Raw genomic sequence first — 17,046 nt, forward strand, 5'->3', positions numbered from 1 at the left:
AAGGCACAGGATTACAGGCTGAGCTACCGAGCCCGGCGAATTGTACTCTTAAAAGGGATACCTTATGAGTGAGAACATGCGATATCCAGATCTTTGTTTCTGTGAAAGATCACTCAGTATTATAAACTGTAATTCCATCCCAGTTCCTCTGAAGTTCATGATTTTGTTTCTTTATGGCTGCATAATTTTACATTGTGTATATGTACAACATCTTTTTATCCAGTCCTCTTTTGATGGGCAGTACGGTTGGTTCTATGTTCTTGCTATTGTGAACAATGCTGCAATAAACACATGTGTGCAACTGTAATACCATAAAAAAAGGATTGACAGTAGTGGAAAACTTTGGAGGGGGGCATGGAGGCGGGATTGACAGTAGTCAATATCTCCCTGGAGAAGGGGGAGCACTCCTCATCAACAACAGTACCTGCACAATGTGTATTTGTACACCTAACCCTGAATTATATCCCACAATTTTAAAATTAAAATAAATAATAAAAAGGATACCTTGGCATGTTTTATGTTATATGTATTTTACCACTATAAAAATTGTAAAATGAGAAAAAGTCTACCTTTTTATATGCTATTTTGTGTAAATCTCTCTTCAATTCACCTATCTTCTATGACAAATTGCCATAGCCAGTCAGGAGTAAGCAAAATATTCCTTGCACCCTTACTTTGGAAGTCACCTCAGCTAAATATCAAATTTCATGACTGTGATGGTCTACCTTTCACAATAAAATAGAAAACAAATGCAATTCCTCAAAATATTTGACAATTTGTGACAAGAGAATTTATTCCTTCCAGTTATCAATGCTGAGGTCCTCATTTCCTTGAGACCTCATCAGAAGTGCCTTTAGTGGCCATCTTCCTACCAACATTCTGATCATGGGTATTAGTCTGTTCTTTACATCAGATATCCCACTCTCTTGCTCTGATTCTTACTTTCTGAGCCCTCATCAGACTCAACATTCAGATGCCCAGTTTCTTTAGGGAATTCTTAGTGTTTTTGCATTTGCCTCAAAAATATTTTAGCATCTACCCATCATCCCATTCCAAAGCAATGCACACATTGCAGGTATTTGTTTCAGAAGCAGGTCATTTCTCAGTTCCTTGAACTATCTCAGGCAGTGGCAATTTAGGCTTCCATAATAAAATGTCCTAGACTGAGTGGCTTAAACATCTGAAATTAATTTTCTTAAAATTCTGGAAGCTGGAAAGCACAAGATCAATATCCTACATAATGTTGTTAGCTGTTTGTTGTGAGGGCAATTTTCTAGCACTCAAACTGTATTCTTATATGTGGAGAGAGAGAGAGAGAGAGATCTGGCTCTTGAAGATAATAACATAACAATATTTAAAGAAACTCTCATTAATTTTTGGCAAAAATGCAAAATGGTACAACCAGATTGGAAAATAATTTGGCATGTTCTTACAACTCTAACCATATTCTTACTGTATGATTCAACAATCACAATAGAATTGTTTTTTCCCTAAAGTAGTTTAAACATGTTCATGCATATTTATGAACATGTTAAGGCGTGTTTATAGCAGCTTTTTTTGTAATTGGAATAAAGCATGTGCCCTTCAACAGGTGAACAGATAAATAAAATGTAGTACTTCCATACCATATAATATTATTAAACACTAAAAAATGAACTATAAAAACAGTGAAGTCATGGAGGAAACTCAAATACATATTATTAAGTGAAATAAGCCAGTAGGAAATAGCTGCATACTATAGGATTACAAGTATATATTCTGGAAAAGGCAAAAAAAATGGAGACAGTAAAAAATGCTCCATGGTGGCCAGCAGTTGAAGGAAAGACAGAAATATGTAAGCAGAACACAGAGGAAATTAAGGACAGTGAAACTACTCTGTTTGATAACATAGAGGTAGATGCATTTAATTATAAAACCTTCCAAACACATAGAATGCACAGCACCAAGAGTGCACGCTAATGTGAACTACAGACTCTAAGTGATATTGACGTTAAATGTAGGGTCATCATCTGTAATAAACGTACCACCCTCATGGGGGATGTTGACAATGGGGGAGTCAGTGCATATGTGGGGGCAAGAGATATATTGAAAATGTCTCTGCCTTCTACTCAATTTTGCTATGGCAATGAACATGCTCTCAAACATAAGGCCTATTTTAAATAAAAAAAACTAACAATAGTTTCATAACTTCCTCACACCTACTATCTCACTTAATTTTAATTACCTCTCCACCTAAGAACATTTCTACAATTTTATTAATTATAAGAGTAGGGATGCAACGTATGAATTTTGTGGAGATACAATTCTATTCATATCAAGAAGTGATTTCAATGCTCTGCAAGTTTATTACTCAAACAGAAGGATATAAAGCACTCTCCTTATCCTCTTCACCTAGTCAAAGCTGACTGAAGACATTTCAGAGGTAATGTCCTCACAGGTAGACCACTGACCCTCACAGGATAATTTTTCTAAAATTCTAGTACAACCTGAGAAGGTAAGAACACCTCCACTTCCTTACCTCTTCCATGCACTTCACCTGGGACTAGCTTTTTAATTCCTGTGTCTTGAGTTTAATAAATCAGCTTTCCTGTTCTGGGTGTGAGGTCCCAGGGCAGCTACTTGATACAGTTCATGGTTAGAGACATCATTCAGAACACGACAACATTTCAGAACTAGCTTTCACTTGTTGTACTTTCTGAATTTCAGGTTCCTTGGTAGAAAATAGAAATTGTTGAGACTTTTTCACAGGTGTTCTTTTTTGGTCATTTTTTAATGTCTCTCCACATTCAGTTATGTTAGCCCAGTGTCACTTATAAATAGTGAGATAAAAATCCCTGCTTAAAGTAATAGTACAAAGATGACTTCAGGGAACTTTTGCATTTTGATTCATCATCTTCAAAGACATTAATAAGTGTCTAAGTATTTAGAAAGAAATGCATTTTAAACTTCATCCAGAAGTATTATTATATGAAAACTACCTCCTTGAAGAATTAGAAAGCCAGGAACAACCAGAATCACAGGAAAGAACTGCTTGTCTGGATTAGAAACTTCTGGAGGGTTAAGCAGTTCTTGACACTTGCAGTGTAATTAACTTGAATGTCTGGCAGACAGGTATAAACTAGAAGGGGGGGGAGTTTCCAGTGTCCATACACCCTGCAGTCCAGTGAATGTTCTTCCAGGACCCTACATGTTCTCATGGTGACAGTGCAAATAGATACCCTACTGACCCTGAAACATCTCGGACTAGTTACTGACATACATCCAGAGGTTTCTCCAGATGGACTATCCAGTGGAAGGACTTTTTCATAATATTAGGCTGTGTGGGCGTAAAGAAATGATTCCCATTGCAAACATCTTCTCCCATATAACTTTTATGATGCAAATAAATAAATTGAGGCAATAAGGTAAGATTGAAGAAAATAGTTTTGGGATGCTGCAGTGAAGGAAGATAGTAATAAAACGTGAAAACCTTCTGTACATCTACTTTATGTAGAGGTCACTGCTCAGAGGAAGACAGCCAATACAGCACTGCGATTAAATTGTGACAACACATCATGAACCTCTGCTTCACTCCTTAACTTCTCATTAGTGCAATTAATTTGGATTTATGATGAAATTGTGGCAATGTGTAGACTCTATCTGAGGAGAAGAACTTAGGGAAACACATAGACAACACAAAAGCAAAGCTCTAGGATAGTAAAAGACTGTGAAGGGTCTAACACCAACAACTTCCAGACCTAGAACAGGTAGGTTTCTCCCTCTTTGGCCTCTGATTAATTTCTCAGGAAGCATCTGCAGGATTCCCAGGTGAGAACAATTAAGCCCAACATGCATGCAGTTCCCAAGACTTCTCTTTTATCCTGTTTTCTTTAGGTTCATTTTTTTTGAGTTGAAGTCTCACTGTCACCGAGACTAGAGTGCAGTGGCCGCTCGACCTGCTGGGCTCTGGCAATCCTTCCGCCTCAGCCTTCCGAGTAGCTGGAACTACAGGCACGTGCTACCACGTCCGGTGATTTTTTGATTTATGGTAGAGATGAGGTTTCGCCTGCCCAGGTGGGTCTCGAACCCGCGGGCTCAGGCAATCCACTCACCTAGCCTCCCAAAGGTGCGGGATTACAGGCTGAGCCACTGAGGCCAGCTAGGTTCATTTTTTAGAAGTAAGTGACATACCTAGGCCTAATGTATGTGTAGTGTGAACTTCCCATGTTCTAGATAATATGAAGAAGTAAAATTAGGGACCTATTACTTTAAAATTATTCACAGTGATTGAGTGATTTGCCTGTTTGGATATGTATGTGGGTATGCATTTCCATCAATTTTGTATGTAGGCTTTGGGTCATTGGGATATGTCTTGAAAGTACTGTCTGATTTCACCTTTCACTACATGATTCTAAAACAGATAAAACAATTCCCTCAAATTTTCTGAATGGTTCTAGATCCAATGTCTATATAACTGTACCAGAGCATCTGGCAGCACCTGGGTAGGGTCACCTGACTGATTTCAAAAAATATCTTACTTGGGGACACAATTTAGAGAATTGTATGGGTTTAATAAGGGGAATTCAATATTTCCAGAGTTGTTTTAAAAAGCATAGTTTGTCACTGCAGAAACATTTTGAACTCGAGCTCACCATTTATTACTGTGTTAGTGAGGGGAAGATGCTCTCTTCAGCCAGACAAAAACTCGCCAAACAGAAATCTCTCTGTAGAGCAAGAGATGGGCAGCAGGGGGTGCTCAGAACCCACCCAGCACAGTTTCCAGCCCTAAAACAGTTGCACATGAAGCTATGAGGGGAGGGTTTATTCAGGGCCTGGATCATTTTGTTTCAAAACAAAATATCAGAAAAAAATAAAATAAGAATTTAGCAAGGACTGCTGATGTGACTTTAAGTCTCATTCTTTACTGTAGCATTTATTTTACCGAACAAGGCAAAGCTAAACATATTTAAAAAGATAAATTTCTAGTGCTTTCTAATATATTAACACTTAGAGTGAGAGCATGAATTGTTTAATTGATTAAACAACTATCAGAAAAGACATTTTCCCAGGAAGTATATTTGCAGAGAAAAAAGCCCAGAAAACTTGTGTGTCTGTAATGCCCCTGGAACATGGGTTTGCTCCCAGTAATTGTCCTGTGAGCCTTTGTTTATTAGTAGATAAGTTCTGGACTCAAGAAGTTCTGAGCATAACATTTGGACACAAATTATTAAACAAGAATTAGGACTTGGGATTCTTCACCACAGTTACATGGTCCATGTGTCATCTATTTTCTCTATTTCATGCTGGATCATGTTTGAGCTATAAATTGTTCTGTCTAATGAATATGCAAATAATCTGAGTTCCACCAAGGTAAATACATATATGTCTATGCCTTGAGAGCAGCATCTATCAACCACGTTCCTCCCCTAGAGAAGCGCCTGAGAGCACAACTCCTCACCATTGACTGGAGTTGGAGAATCCTGTTCTTGGTGGCAGCAGCTACAAGTAAGTTGCTTCCACATCTTAGGGTTGAGGAAGGGACCAGGGCCAGTTCAGGGAGATTTAAATTATCCCTTATTTCTGTCCACAGTTGTATACTCCAAGGTGAAGCTGATGCATTGTGCGACTGAGGTGAAGAATTCAGGAACCTCAGTGAACATCTCCTGCAAAGATTTTAGATACCCCTTCACCAGCAATAATATTGACTGGGTGCGACAGTCCACTGGACAAGGACTGGAGTGGATGGGAGTAATCAACCCTAGTAGTTGTGGTAATCAAATGAGCCGAAAGGAAATCAAAAAGCAAAAAAAAAAAAAAAAGGTAATCAAATGAGCAGGAAGGAAAACAAAAAGCAACAAACAAACCTAATGAAGAAAAAGGCAGAGGACATGAATAGACCCATCTTAAGAAAATAAATATGAGCAACCAACAGATTTTAAAAAATGCTCAGCCACACTAATCATGAGATAAGTGTAAAACAAAATCACACTGAGGTACCATTTGACCCCAGTTATGATGGCCATATTTAATAAATAAAAAATAATAGGTGCTGGCACCGGTGCGGAGAAAAGGAAACACTTCTACACACTAGGTGAGAGGGTAAGCTAGCCCAACCTCTCTGGGAAATAGTATGGCAATATTAAGAGAGCTAGAAATTGTCCTTCCATATGACTCAGCATTATCCTTCCAAGAAATATACCTGGATAAGTACAAATCGTTCTTCAGAAAAGATACTTGCACATCCATGTTCATTCTAAACTATTCACAAAAGTAAAAATATGGAGCCACTACTACTACCTATCCAAAATACACTAGACAGAGAAAATGTAGTACATATACAGCATGGAATACTATGTAACTATAGAAGGACACAAATCATGGACATCACAGAAAACTGGATGGCATTAGAAACAATCATTCTTAGTGATCTATCACAGAAGCAAAGAACGGAATACCACATGTTTTCACACATAAGCGGGATCTGTACATTACTAACAGCAGCACAAGGAAGAGATCGGCAGGTGTGGTACACTGCTAGAGGAGAGGAAAATGGGAGGCACCTAACAATATAAAGTGTACCTGATCCTAAACCAGGGAAAAGGGAGGACTAGTTGTGGGCCCAAATGTCACTAATGTGCAGTGAGCACAAAATGTTAGCTCACTAATGTACCTAATCCCGAATTTTACCCCACATCATTATAATAAAATGAAACACAAAAAGAAGAGGAGTGGGACCTTGGCCATGAGCGATGTCATGGACACACTGTAATTGGATCAGATGTGCTGTAAGCGATTCAAAAGGTTTCCATGATGAGGCTCTTTGGGCAGCAAAGACAGCACACACATTAGATCTAGTCAGGAAGAGTAACGTCCCCTAATCAAGTGGCACATTAAGTTCTCCCTCTGAGTGGCCTACACTGGCATTTTATGCTCACTGCACATTATCCAGAGAGACACAGGCCTGAGTGGCCTTCGAAGGGGAGAGTCTCTTGGAGTGCAGGTTATGGGGGGCCTGTCATTCACCATCTGAACAATTCCATCTGCTTGATTATCATCGCCAGCCCCTTGGTGGATGCACTCTGGAAGATGAAAAGATGTGTGCAAACATCCTTCCAGTGATTGTCCCTTGTGACATATGAAAAATAACTGAGTTTCCAGAACAAGACGGGTCTCTGCAGGTATAAACAGTACTTACATATATTCTTGTCTTGTACAACCCCTGACAAATCCTATATGTGGCAGTATAAACATTAAATTATAAATGATTAACAAATAACTGAAGGATGACAGTGAGCAAGAAAATGGGTTACCCTCAAGGGACTGTACGAGCACAGGGTTACTTAATCATGGAAGATTTTTTCCCAGGAACTATGTCAGGAACTAGCAAAAGATCACAAAGAACCCAAATAATTTTCCTAAAATTGAGTGGAAATATTACCAAGTTACAAAAATAAAATTATGAGAGTTTTATACAGTATCATTTTAGTTCACATAAATTTATGAATATTGTATGATGTATAAAGACAATATATCAGAGATTTTTCTTATAGCTGCCTGTGTTATTTCTGAGAAAACACCAGAGTTTCATCATTCATGGGAAGCCCCTTAACTTGAACACGTTTTTGTGGGTGACATTCCCCAGCCCTTCCCTTTTCCTTGCACATCCCTGTGCCTCTGTGTGGTAAGTTTTCACTAGTGCGATAAGATACAAGATGAAGCTATCAGTCACATGTGTTCTGGTGTTTCTCTCCATCTCAAACATTAAGATATAAGTTCTTCACACCCCAAAGTCTTCAGTGGACAAAAAGTAGCCAATGGAAGGCAACAGGCTTGCAGTTATTGCAGTCCAGCACTATCAAAACAGTCACTATCACCTCCTTAGTGACACTACTGGGCATCGCCAGAGTAATTTTATTAGGAAGCCGCTCTCAAGAAACTGAACAGATTGCAAATTCCTTTTAAAAATCTTAAAACATGTACCAAGTTTTTGGCCCACATTGTGTAGGATAAGTTAAACTTAAATTGCATTCTATTAACAAATATGGGTGCATTTCTGTAAGTATAGTTATGCTGAAATAAAAATTAAAAAAGAAAAAAATAGTAGTAATCCCACCTGCCATACAAATGAAATCTATTTTTTTTTTGCAAAGTAACATAAAGAGTGGAATATACTGTATTTCTTCTGCTCTGCCCTTTCTTGCAGAATATGACTAATATTCCAGAGGGAAGAGAGGGGAGGTGGATCTGGACACAGCATTAGTGATTTTCCCCCTTCCTTTCAAGTGTATTGGATTCCTTTCATGCCTGTAACACAGTGGCTTTGGTGGTTTTACCCTGCTGATTAAACTCAAGGTGATTTAGCGGTGACAAGGGAGGAGGGCTTGGATTTTTTTCATGAATAGTTGCTGTTCCCTTTTCTCAGAAAGAATCATCTCAGGAAGTAAATAGTGGAGCTTTTACTTGGGGGAAAAGTGTTGGGAGCCAGACTTGGAGGCCCACCTGATGACAAAGTCCAGGTGCGCTGAGGACCCCCAACTGCAAAGCGAATCCGGGCAGCTGAGGCCCTTCTGTCTTCCATCTTTGCTGTTGGTACAGCTGAAGAAATTCTGTGCAGTCGTGGAAGAAGAAGATGGCATGTTTATGCGAAGAATCACAGCTAACCTGGAAATGTCATGGTTTATTTTTCCATTTTCCCACTATGCCACTTAGTCTTTTCTAACATATGCAAAGGTTAAACTCTAAAGCACATCAAGAATGCTTTCTTTTACTTGGTTATAAGTTACTAGATATTGCTTAAGTAGAAAATGATATAAGTATATTCACTCATTTAATTTAGAATTATGTAGTTTAGTGTTTAGACATAAGGTTTTTTAGAAACACAAGTTTATAGTAAGTTCATTATAAATTCATTATAAGTTCTAACACTTATCTAGGAGTTATGTAGATGATTTATAACACTGCTTTACTGACTTAGGACAAAGATTATGTTAAGGTTTTTACTTAATACTATAGGTAAAACTCTAAGTTAACATTTATAGAGTAGGTTTTCACTAAACTCATAATATAATAATTAGACACTTTTATGACAAGATCAGCTAAAACAGAAAGCAACCTTGAGGGGCCTGGGAAACATTACTAAAAGTTTCTTTTGAGTTCTCTTTAGAAACAAGCACTGCAAGATAAGAGAAAAGTAATGAGGACATCTGGACAAGGGAGGCGATCACAGGACTCTGAAGAACATAAGATGAGAATATTCCTGACACATAAAGAAATATACACTTAAAGAAACTTTCTTGAAACATTTGTAATTTGGGACATTGGACTGAGAGTGTCATTGTTGCCTTTATGAATAAGACGTTGTCTGGAGGCCTATGGGAATCTTGGTTTGTTTGCTACTAAGATCTATGGGAATCTTGGTTTGTTCGCTACTAAGACCACTAGCTGGTAACTTTTAAAAAATATGAATGTGAAAGAGTTTTCATTGTCTTGCCCCTTCAAAAATGGTATAAAAGCTCTGTATTAACTAGCATTAAATTGTCATCTGTTCAAGAAGCAGGTGTCCGTGTATATGATCTTCATGCGTCGCCTATCAGTCTCTCCTTCAACACTTCCCACGACCCTTGTGGAGTGCTCTGAGAATTTCAACACTAACTCCATAACAAATTCTAATTTCAGAAATACGTGGGTGTGTCTAATTTCATCATTTTCTATCTCACTTGAGATATGGCAGCCTCTGTCCCAGATATAGTAATAAACTGCTCCTGTTTCTCCTCCAAGTCTTTGCCTCTCTCCAGATTTTATGATTTTGTTAGTCCTATAACATCAATTATCTGATGTAATCAAGAAAATTGCTAATTTTTATTTTCTTCAAGACAGATGTTTTGAAAAAAAAAACTAACAAAATGTTTTTGTATGTCTATGTCTCCAAGCACAGTAGAACATTTATTTGTAGAACTCACAAACTATAAATACTATAAATATCATGTAGTTTTTATTAAACAGAGAGTGAAATATTCATTGATTTTAGTGCTATGCATTGTGTTAATAGACTATTGCTATGTTACAACTTTGTCGATTTACTCACAATAATAATGTGTGAGAATTCACACAAATAAAACACATATTATAAGTATCATGGTTTAAATTCTATAAACAAATTAAAACTAAATTAAAATAAAAAAGATCGGAGGCTGACTCAGACAGTGGGAGTAGGGTATGGCTGGGAGGGAAAATTTACAAAAAAAGTAAGAGACAACTTTAAGAGTGATTACTTGTTCCTTATACTGATTTTTATGATTTATACCCAGGTGAACACCAGTGTTGGCACGTATGAAACTGTGTACTTAAATAATTATGTGATGTTTATAATGCGCTAGAAATGCCTCATTAAAGCTATTGGATATATACAAATAAATAATTTAAGTTGAAATAACTGATGGAGACAAAACAACATAAGAAATACCTGAAAATAAAAACTAAAAATTAAGTGCTATATATTTATGAAAGCATTATAAAATAATGAGAGTCTACCTTTTCCAAATGCCATCCTTTTCGCGAAACTCCCCCATGACACTCCCATCTGCTCTGGACCCATCCTTCTTTGAGGAATCCCACATCAGAGCTTGCCATACTCTTGGAAACATGCAAAGAGGACCCTGCTGATGATGAAAAACAGCCCAGTCCAAATCCTGCAGCTCTGGGAGAGTTGCCTCAGTACCATAATTCTCAGGTGTTCCCATTCCGGGGGCAGGACTGAACATAGATAAAGCAATATGGAGTTTGGACTCAACTGAGTTTTCTTTCTTTCTTTCTTTCTTTCTTTCTTTCTTTCTTTCTTTCTTTCTTTCTTTCTTTCTTTCTTTCTTTCTTTCTTTCTTTCTTTTGAGTTGGAGTCTCACTCTGTCATCCAGACTGCAGTGCAGTGGCTGCTCCCAGCCACCGCAGCCTCGACTTGCTGGGCTCCGGCTATCCTTCCTCCTCAGCCTTCCAAGTATCTGGAATTACAGGCACGCGCTACCACGCCCTGCTAATTTTTGATTTATTGTAGAGATGAGGTCTCGCCAAGTTGCCCTGGAGGGTCTTGGAGGTGGGGGCTCAGGCAATCCACTCACTGTGGACTCAGGCAATCCACTCATCTCGGCCTCCCAAAGCATGGGACTACAGGCTAGGCCACCAAGCCCAGCTGTTGCTGTTTTCAATGGTAATTCAAAGAGACTAGAGATATTAAGAGTGTGAGAAAATGTGAGTGAGAGAAAGAGTGGACATTTGTGGTAGTTTTTGACCAGAATGTCCCTGTGTTTGCAGGAGTCCTGTGTGAGGTGCAGTTGGTGGGAACTGGAGAGGTTTAGACCAGATTGGAGGCTCTCTGTTACACTCCTGTACAGTCTCTGGATTCACGTTCAGTGACTACTATATACAATGAATATGCCAGGTTCCAAAAAAAAAAAAAAAGACTGGAGTTGATTGGTCTTATTACAAACAAAGCTAATGGTTACATGACAAAATATGCTATATTTGGGAAAGGCAGATTCAACCTCTCAAGGGATGGTTCTCAGAAAACGCTGTGTCTGCATATGAACAGTCTGAGATCCAAGGATACACTCTATATTGCTGTAGAATGACACCATGCGGGGAACTCAGTTTGAGCACAGACACAAATGTCCCATAGGGGTTGCACAACCACCAGGGGGCTCAGAGTCACCAGGTACTCAGTCCTTCTCAGAAGCAGGTGGAGATTGTTGCTGAAGACTGATTTCCTGTCAAGTCTAGAACTGCCTCTCCACCAATTTCTTTGGGAATCTGCCTAGATGTGAAATTCTGTAGTAAAATTTAACATCTCAAGATATACGATGTTCTTGTCAGATTCTTGATTTTTAATTGCAGGACACAGTCTCACTTGCGCTGAAGTCAGAGTGTGACTTTAGTCCTGAACACATCCTCTTCTGTTCATGAGGATCAGAATCCTGAGGAAGCCCTTGTGAGCTAAGGAGAGTATTCTATGAAATTCAGGGCAGGGATCTGGAATATTTCCTGACTAGACTAGATTAAGTGTCACAGGGATGTTGGACCAGGGCCAGTGTCCTTAGAATCATAGTGTCACATTCATCCTCCTCCTGTAGAAATGGACACATGACTCAGAAATCATCCAATTGCCCTTTGCAATAATCCATTTTATGTATTTCTAGGCCTTACTCTCATACCTCCCTCTTTTCTATTTTTATTCTGATAATAAAGGATGTATTTCTGTTGTCTAAATCCCAGGACTGAAGGCCTTGGTCAGGAACTCAGGTGTTGCCCATGCTGAGTTGCCAGGATAGCCAGGGAAGGATGATGGAACTTTTTTCAGTGTTACTTATACATAGTGAGATGAAATGCCTGCTTCAAGTAATAGGACAACAGTGAAATCAGGGTCCTTTTGTTTTGTACTTTACTCCATTAGTTTTCAAAGGCATCACACCATATTTACATTAGTTTATTTCTGACTATCAAGAAAACAATATATTCAAAAATTCATCAAAGAAGTATTATTATTGGAAAAACCACCTCCTCCAAAAACTAGAAATAGGATTACACATAATCACAGGGGAGACCTTCTTATCTGGATTAGAAATTTATGGAGTCTCAAACAGTTAGTGACACTTGCAGGGTAATTACCATGAATGTCTGGTGGCAAGTGTAGACTAGTCTGAGGGGAAGAGCTTCTGGAGTCCCCACACCCTGCACTCTAGTGACTTTCCCTTGAGGAACTACACATTCTCATATTGACATTGTAAATAGATATGATATTGGCTCTGAAACGTTCAGGACTAATTACTGACATATACTCAAAGACTCCTCCAGATGCATTATCCAATGGAAGGACATTTGTATAATATTTATCTATGTGGGGGAAAATAATTATTTCCCATTGCAGACATCACTCCCATATTCCCTTTACCATGCAAATAAATAAATCTAGGCAATAAAGGTAAGATTCAAGAAAATAGTTTTGGGAGAGTGCACCCAAGGACGAAAGCAAAAAAAGTTGAAAATCATCTGGATACCCTTTGTAGAAGTCACAGCACAGAGGAAGAAGGCCAAAACACCACTGGCTTTAAATTATAACTACACATCATGATCCTCTGCCCCACTGTTTACCTTATCAATACTATTAATCTGGATTAAAAATGAACATAGGAAATGCATAGACATTATCTGAGGAGAAGAAATTAGGGAAATCCAGAAACAATAGAAAAGAAAAGCTCCAGCACAGTAGAGTACTTTGAAGACTCTAAATCCAACAGGTTCCAGACCTAGAACTGTAGGTCACCTCCTCCTTGAACTCTGATTAATTTTTCAGGAGGCACCTGCAGGGTTCTCAAGTGAGAAAAGGTGAGTCCAACATGCATGCACTTCCCAAGACTCCTCTTGTATTCTGCTTTCTTTTGGCTCATTTTTTATAGAAGCGCATACCCAGGTCTAGTGTCTGTGTGGTGGGTACCTCCAATGTTCTAGATACTATGAGAAAAGAAAATTAGGGGTCTATTACTTTAAAATTATTCAAAGTGACTGGGGGATTTGCCTGTTTCAGAATGTGGTGGGTATGCAGTTGAATAATTTTTGTATGTGGTTTGTTTTTTTTTTTTTTTGAGGTAGCATCTCACTGTCACCCAGACTGGAGTGCAGTGGCCGCTCCTGGCCACTGCAGCCTCGACCTGCTGGGCTCCAGTGATCCTTCTGTCTCAGCCTTCTAAGAAGCTGGAGTTACTGACATGCGCTACCACGCCCGGCTGATTTTTTGATTTATTGTAGAGATGAGGTCTCACTGCCCAGGCGGGTCTCGAACCCATGGGCCCAGGCAATCCATTCACCTCAGCCTCCTAAAGGCACGGGATTACAGGCTGGGCCACCGAGCTGGGCTTGTATGTGGGTTTTTAGCCATTGGAGTCTGTATTGAAAGTACTGAGTGATGTGAACTCTCACCATATGACTCTAAAAAAGATATAGAGAGCCCCTCAAATTTTCTGAGTAGTTCTAGACTCAACGTGTGTGTTATTGTACCAGTGTATCAGGCAAGATCTGGGTAGGGTCTCCTGACTAGTTTCAAAAAATATCTTACTTGGGGCCACACATTAGAGAATTAACTGATTTTAGCGAGGGGAATTCGCAATTTAAAGAGATGTTTTTCAAAACATAGATGTCAGTTAGAATGGCCATCATTAGTAAAACAAACAACAGCAGTTGCTGGTCAGGATGTGTAGAAAAAGGAACGCTTCTATACTGCTGGTGGGAATGCAAACTAGTGCAATCTCTTTGGAAGATAGTGTGATGATTTCTGGAACACCTAGAAATTGACCTTCCATATGTCCCAGCGATCCCTTAATAGGAATATACCCAGAGGAACTGAAGTCATTCTATCAAAAAGATACTGCACATGCATGTTTGCTGCGGTCTACACACAATGGCAAAAACATAGAACCAACCATGCTGCACATCGATGTAGGTTCCATATTTCTATTATTGTGAGTAGACTGAATAAAATGGTGGTACATATACAAACCAAGGGAATATTTTGCTGCCATAAAGGAAAGCAAACATATGGACTTGGAAGGATTTAAAGTCTATCATACTCTGATCTATCTCAGAAACAAAGTACAGTTTGCCATATGTTCTCTCTCATAAATGAACCATGATCAACTATCATAATACTATAAGAAAGGGATTGGTAGTAGTGGGAACCTGGCAAGGGAGGGGAGTTGGGATTGGCAGCTGAGGGAAACTGACAAGAGAGGGAGGGCACACTTCATCAACAGGATACCTGCATAGTGATCATTTGTTCATCTTAACCTGACTTGTGCCCCACATATTTAAAATGTAAATAAATATATTAATTAAGTCAAACCCAAACCAAACAAAAAAGCATAGGGTGTCACATAAGAAGCCTTTTGAACACATGCACAGGTGTTCTTACTGGGATAGAGAGGTGAAGATTCTCTATGAGTCCAGACAGAAATTTCTCTGCAGAGCAGATGCTGGACTACAGGGGGTGCTCAGGACCCACCAAGCACAGTTGCTAGCCCTGAAGCAGGTGCACATGAGGCAGAGAGGGGAGGTGTTTCTCAGGCCTTGAGACTTTTGGTTTCAAAACAAAATATCAGAAAAAGGTAAAATAGGAATTTAGCAAAGACGGCTGATGTGATTTCAAGCTTCGTACTTTAACTGGGGCATGAATTAAACAAAACAAGACAATGAGAAACACATTCAAAGAAATAAATTTCTAGTGCTTTCAAATATATTAACAGTTAGAATGAGAACATTAATGGATTAATTAATTAAATATGTGCAAGTATCATGATAAACATTTTCCCAGGAGGTAGATTTGCAGAGAAAAAAACCCAGAAACACTTGTGTGCCTGTGTGCCACTAGAACGTGTGATGGCTCTCAGCAATTTTTCTGTGGACATTTTCTAATTAGTAGATAAGTTCTGGATTCAAGAACTTTTGGGCATAACATTGGACAAACATTATTAAACAAGAATTAGAACTTGGGTTTCAGCACCACGGTTATATGATCCCTGCATTATCTATCTTCTCTAGCTCATGCTGAATCATGTTTGAGCTATAAATTGCCCTATCTCATGAATATGCAAATAATCTGAGTACTATCAAGGTAAATATAGATATATCTGTGCCCTGAGAACAGCATCCCCCAACCAATTCCCTTCCCTAGGGAAGCCCCTGAGAGCACACCTCCTCATCATGGATTGGAGTTGGAGAATTCTCTTCTTGGTGACAGCAGCTACAGGTAAGGGGCTTCCACATCCCAGGACTGAGGAAGGAACCAGGGCCAGTTCAGGAAGATTTCAACTATCTTTGTCTCCTGTCCACAGATGTCCAATCCCAGGTGCAACTGGTGCAGTCTGGGGCTGAGATGAAAAAGCCTGGGGCCTCAGTGAAGATCTCCTGCAAGGCTTCTGGATACACCTTCACCAATTATTATATGCAATGGGTGCAAAAGTCCAATGGAGAAGGGCTTGAGTGGATGGGAGACATCAACCCTAATAGTGGTGGAACAAACTATGCCCAGAAGTTCCAGGGCAGAGTCACCATGACCAGAGATGCATCAACAATCACAGCTTACATGGAGCTCAGCAGTTTGACACCTGAAGACTCGGCCATGTATTATTGTGTCAGAGAGACAGTGTAAAAACCTACATCCTAAGAGTGTCAAAAACCCTGAGATGGAAGGCAGCTGTGCTGGACTGAGGAGGATGATGAGACTCATTATGTTGAAAGTTTCTTAGAAAATGTTGTTAGGCAACTGTGGATAAAAAAAACAACGAAACATATATAGACTCTAATTATATAAGAAATAATCCATTAAACAATCACATTATATGTAACATACACAAACTGGAGAAATAATTCCTGTGTACGTATCTAAGGGGACATGAGTTTTCAAATCTGACTGATAAATAAGTTTCCAAGGTTCTTTGTTCACATAATATGTCAAACTATAATTCTTAAAAATTAGCCCAAATATCTTCCCCAAAATTCCACCCTTACTTCGACATAAAATGTTAGAGTAGATTTAGGGTCACAGTAGAATTGAGAAGAATGTATAGAACATTCTTGCACTCCCTTTTCCCACATGCACAATATTCCTCAATTTCAACATTGTGCATGTGCATCATATGTATGTTATAGTGAGTGGATCTTCCTCAACATATCATTAAATTTCTTTCCTGATGTTTCCTTGACACAACAGTACTAAAATATCTGAAAATACCACATATTTTTCAAATGTGTTACAGAGAGAATTGCCAATAGGAGAGAAAGTGAATGAGACTAGTTTTTCTTGTACTTTTCATCCAGGACTCATATATTGCATACATATGAAGAATTCATTTGAATGCTAATGTTGTATTACCCTTCAGAGACATTATTGTCCTTAACCTTTTTGAGGTATGCAAGATCTCTAGAAGACTAGCAACTTCTGGTGAATTCCATGATGAGTATCCTTAAGAAAAGTGGATGTTTTCCATAGCAAAAGAAACCATCAAGGAAGCAGCAAGACAACCCTAAGAA

General features: G+C 38.8%; 1 gene segment (V, D, J or C); it reads left to right on the top strand.

Annotated features, from left to right (window-relative positions):
* Positions 1-15,717: 15,717 nt before the first annotated feature.
* LOC103265361 lies at positions 15,718-16,165 on the top strand. The segment is given in 2 exon segments: positions 15,718-15,763; positions 15,849-16,165. Coding segments are annotated over 2 exon segments (363 nt in total).
* Positions 16,166-17,046: the final 881 nt, after the last annotated feature.

This window comes from Carlito syrichta, unplaced genomic scaffold, assembly GCF_000164805.1.
Source record: "Carlito syrichta isolate Samal-C Ts95f unplaced genomic scaffold, Tarsius_syrichta-2.0.1 Scaffold306503, whole genome shotgun sequence".
Taxonomy (NCBI): domain Eukaryota; kingdom Metazoa; phylum Chordata; class Mammalia; order Primates; family Tarsiidae; genus Carlito; species Carlito syrichta.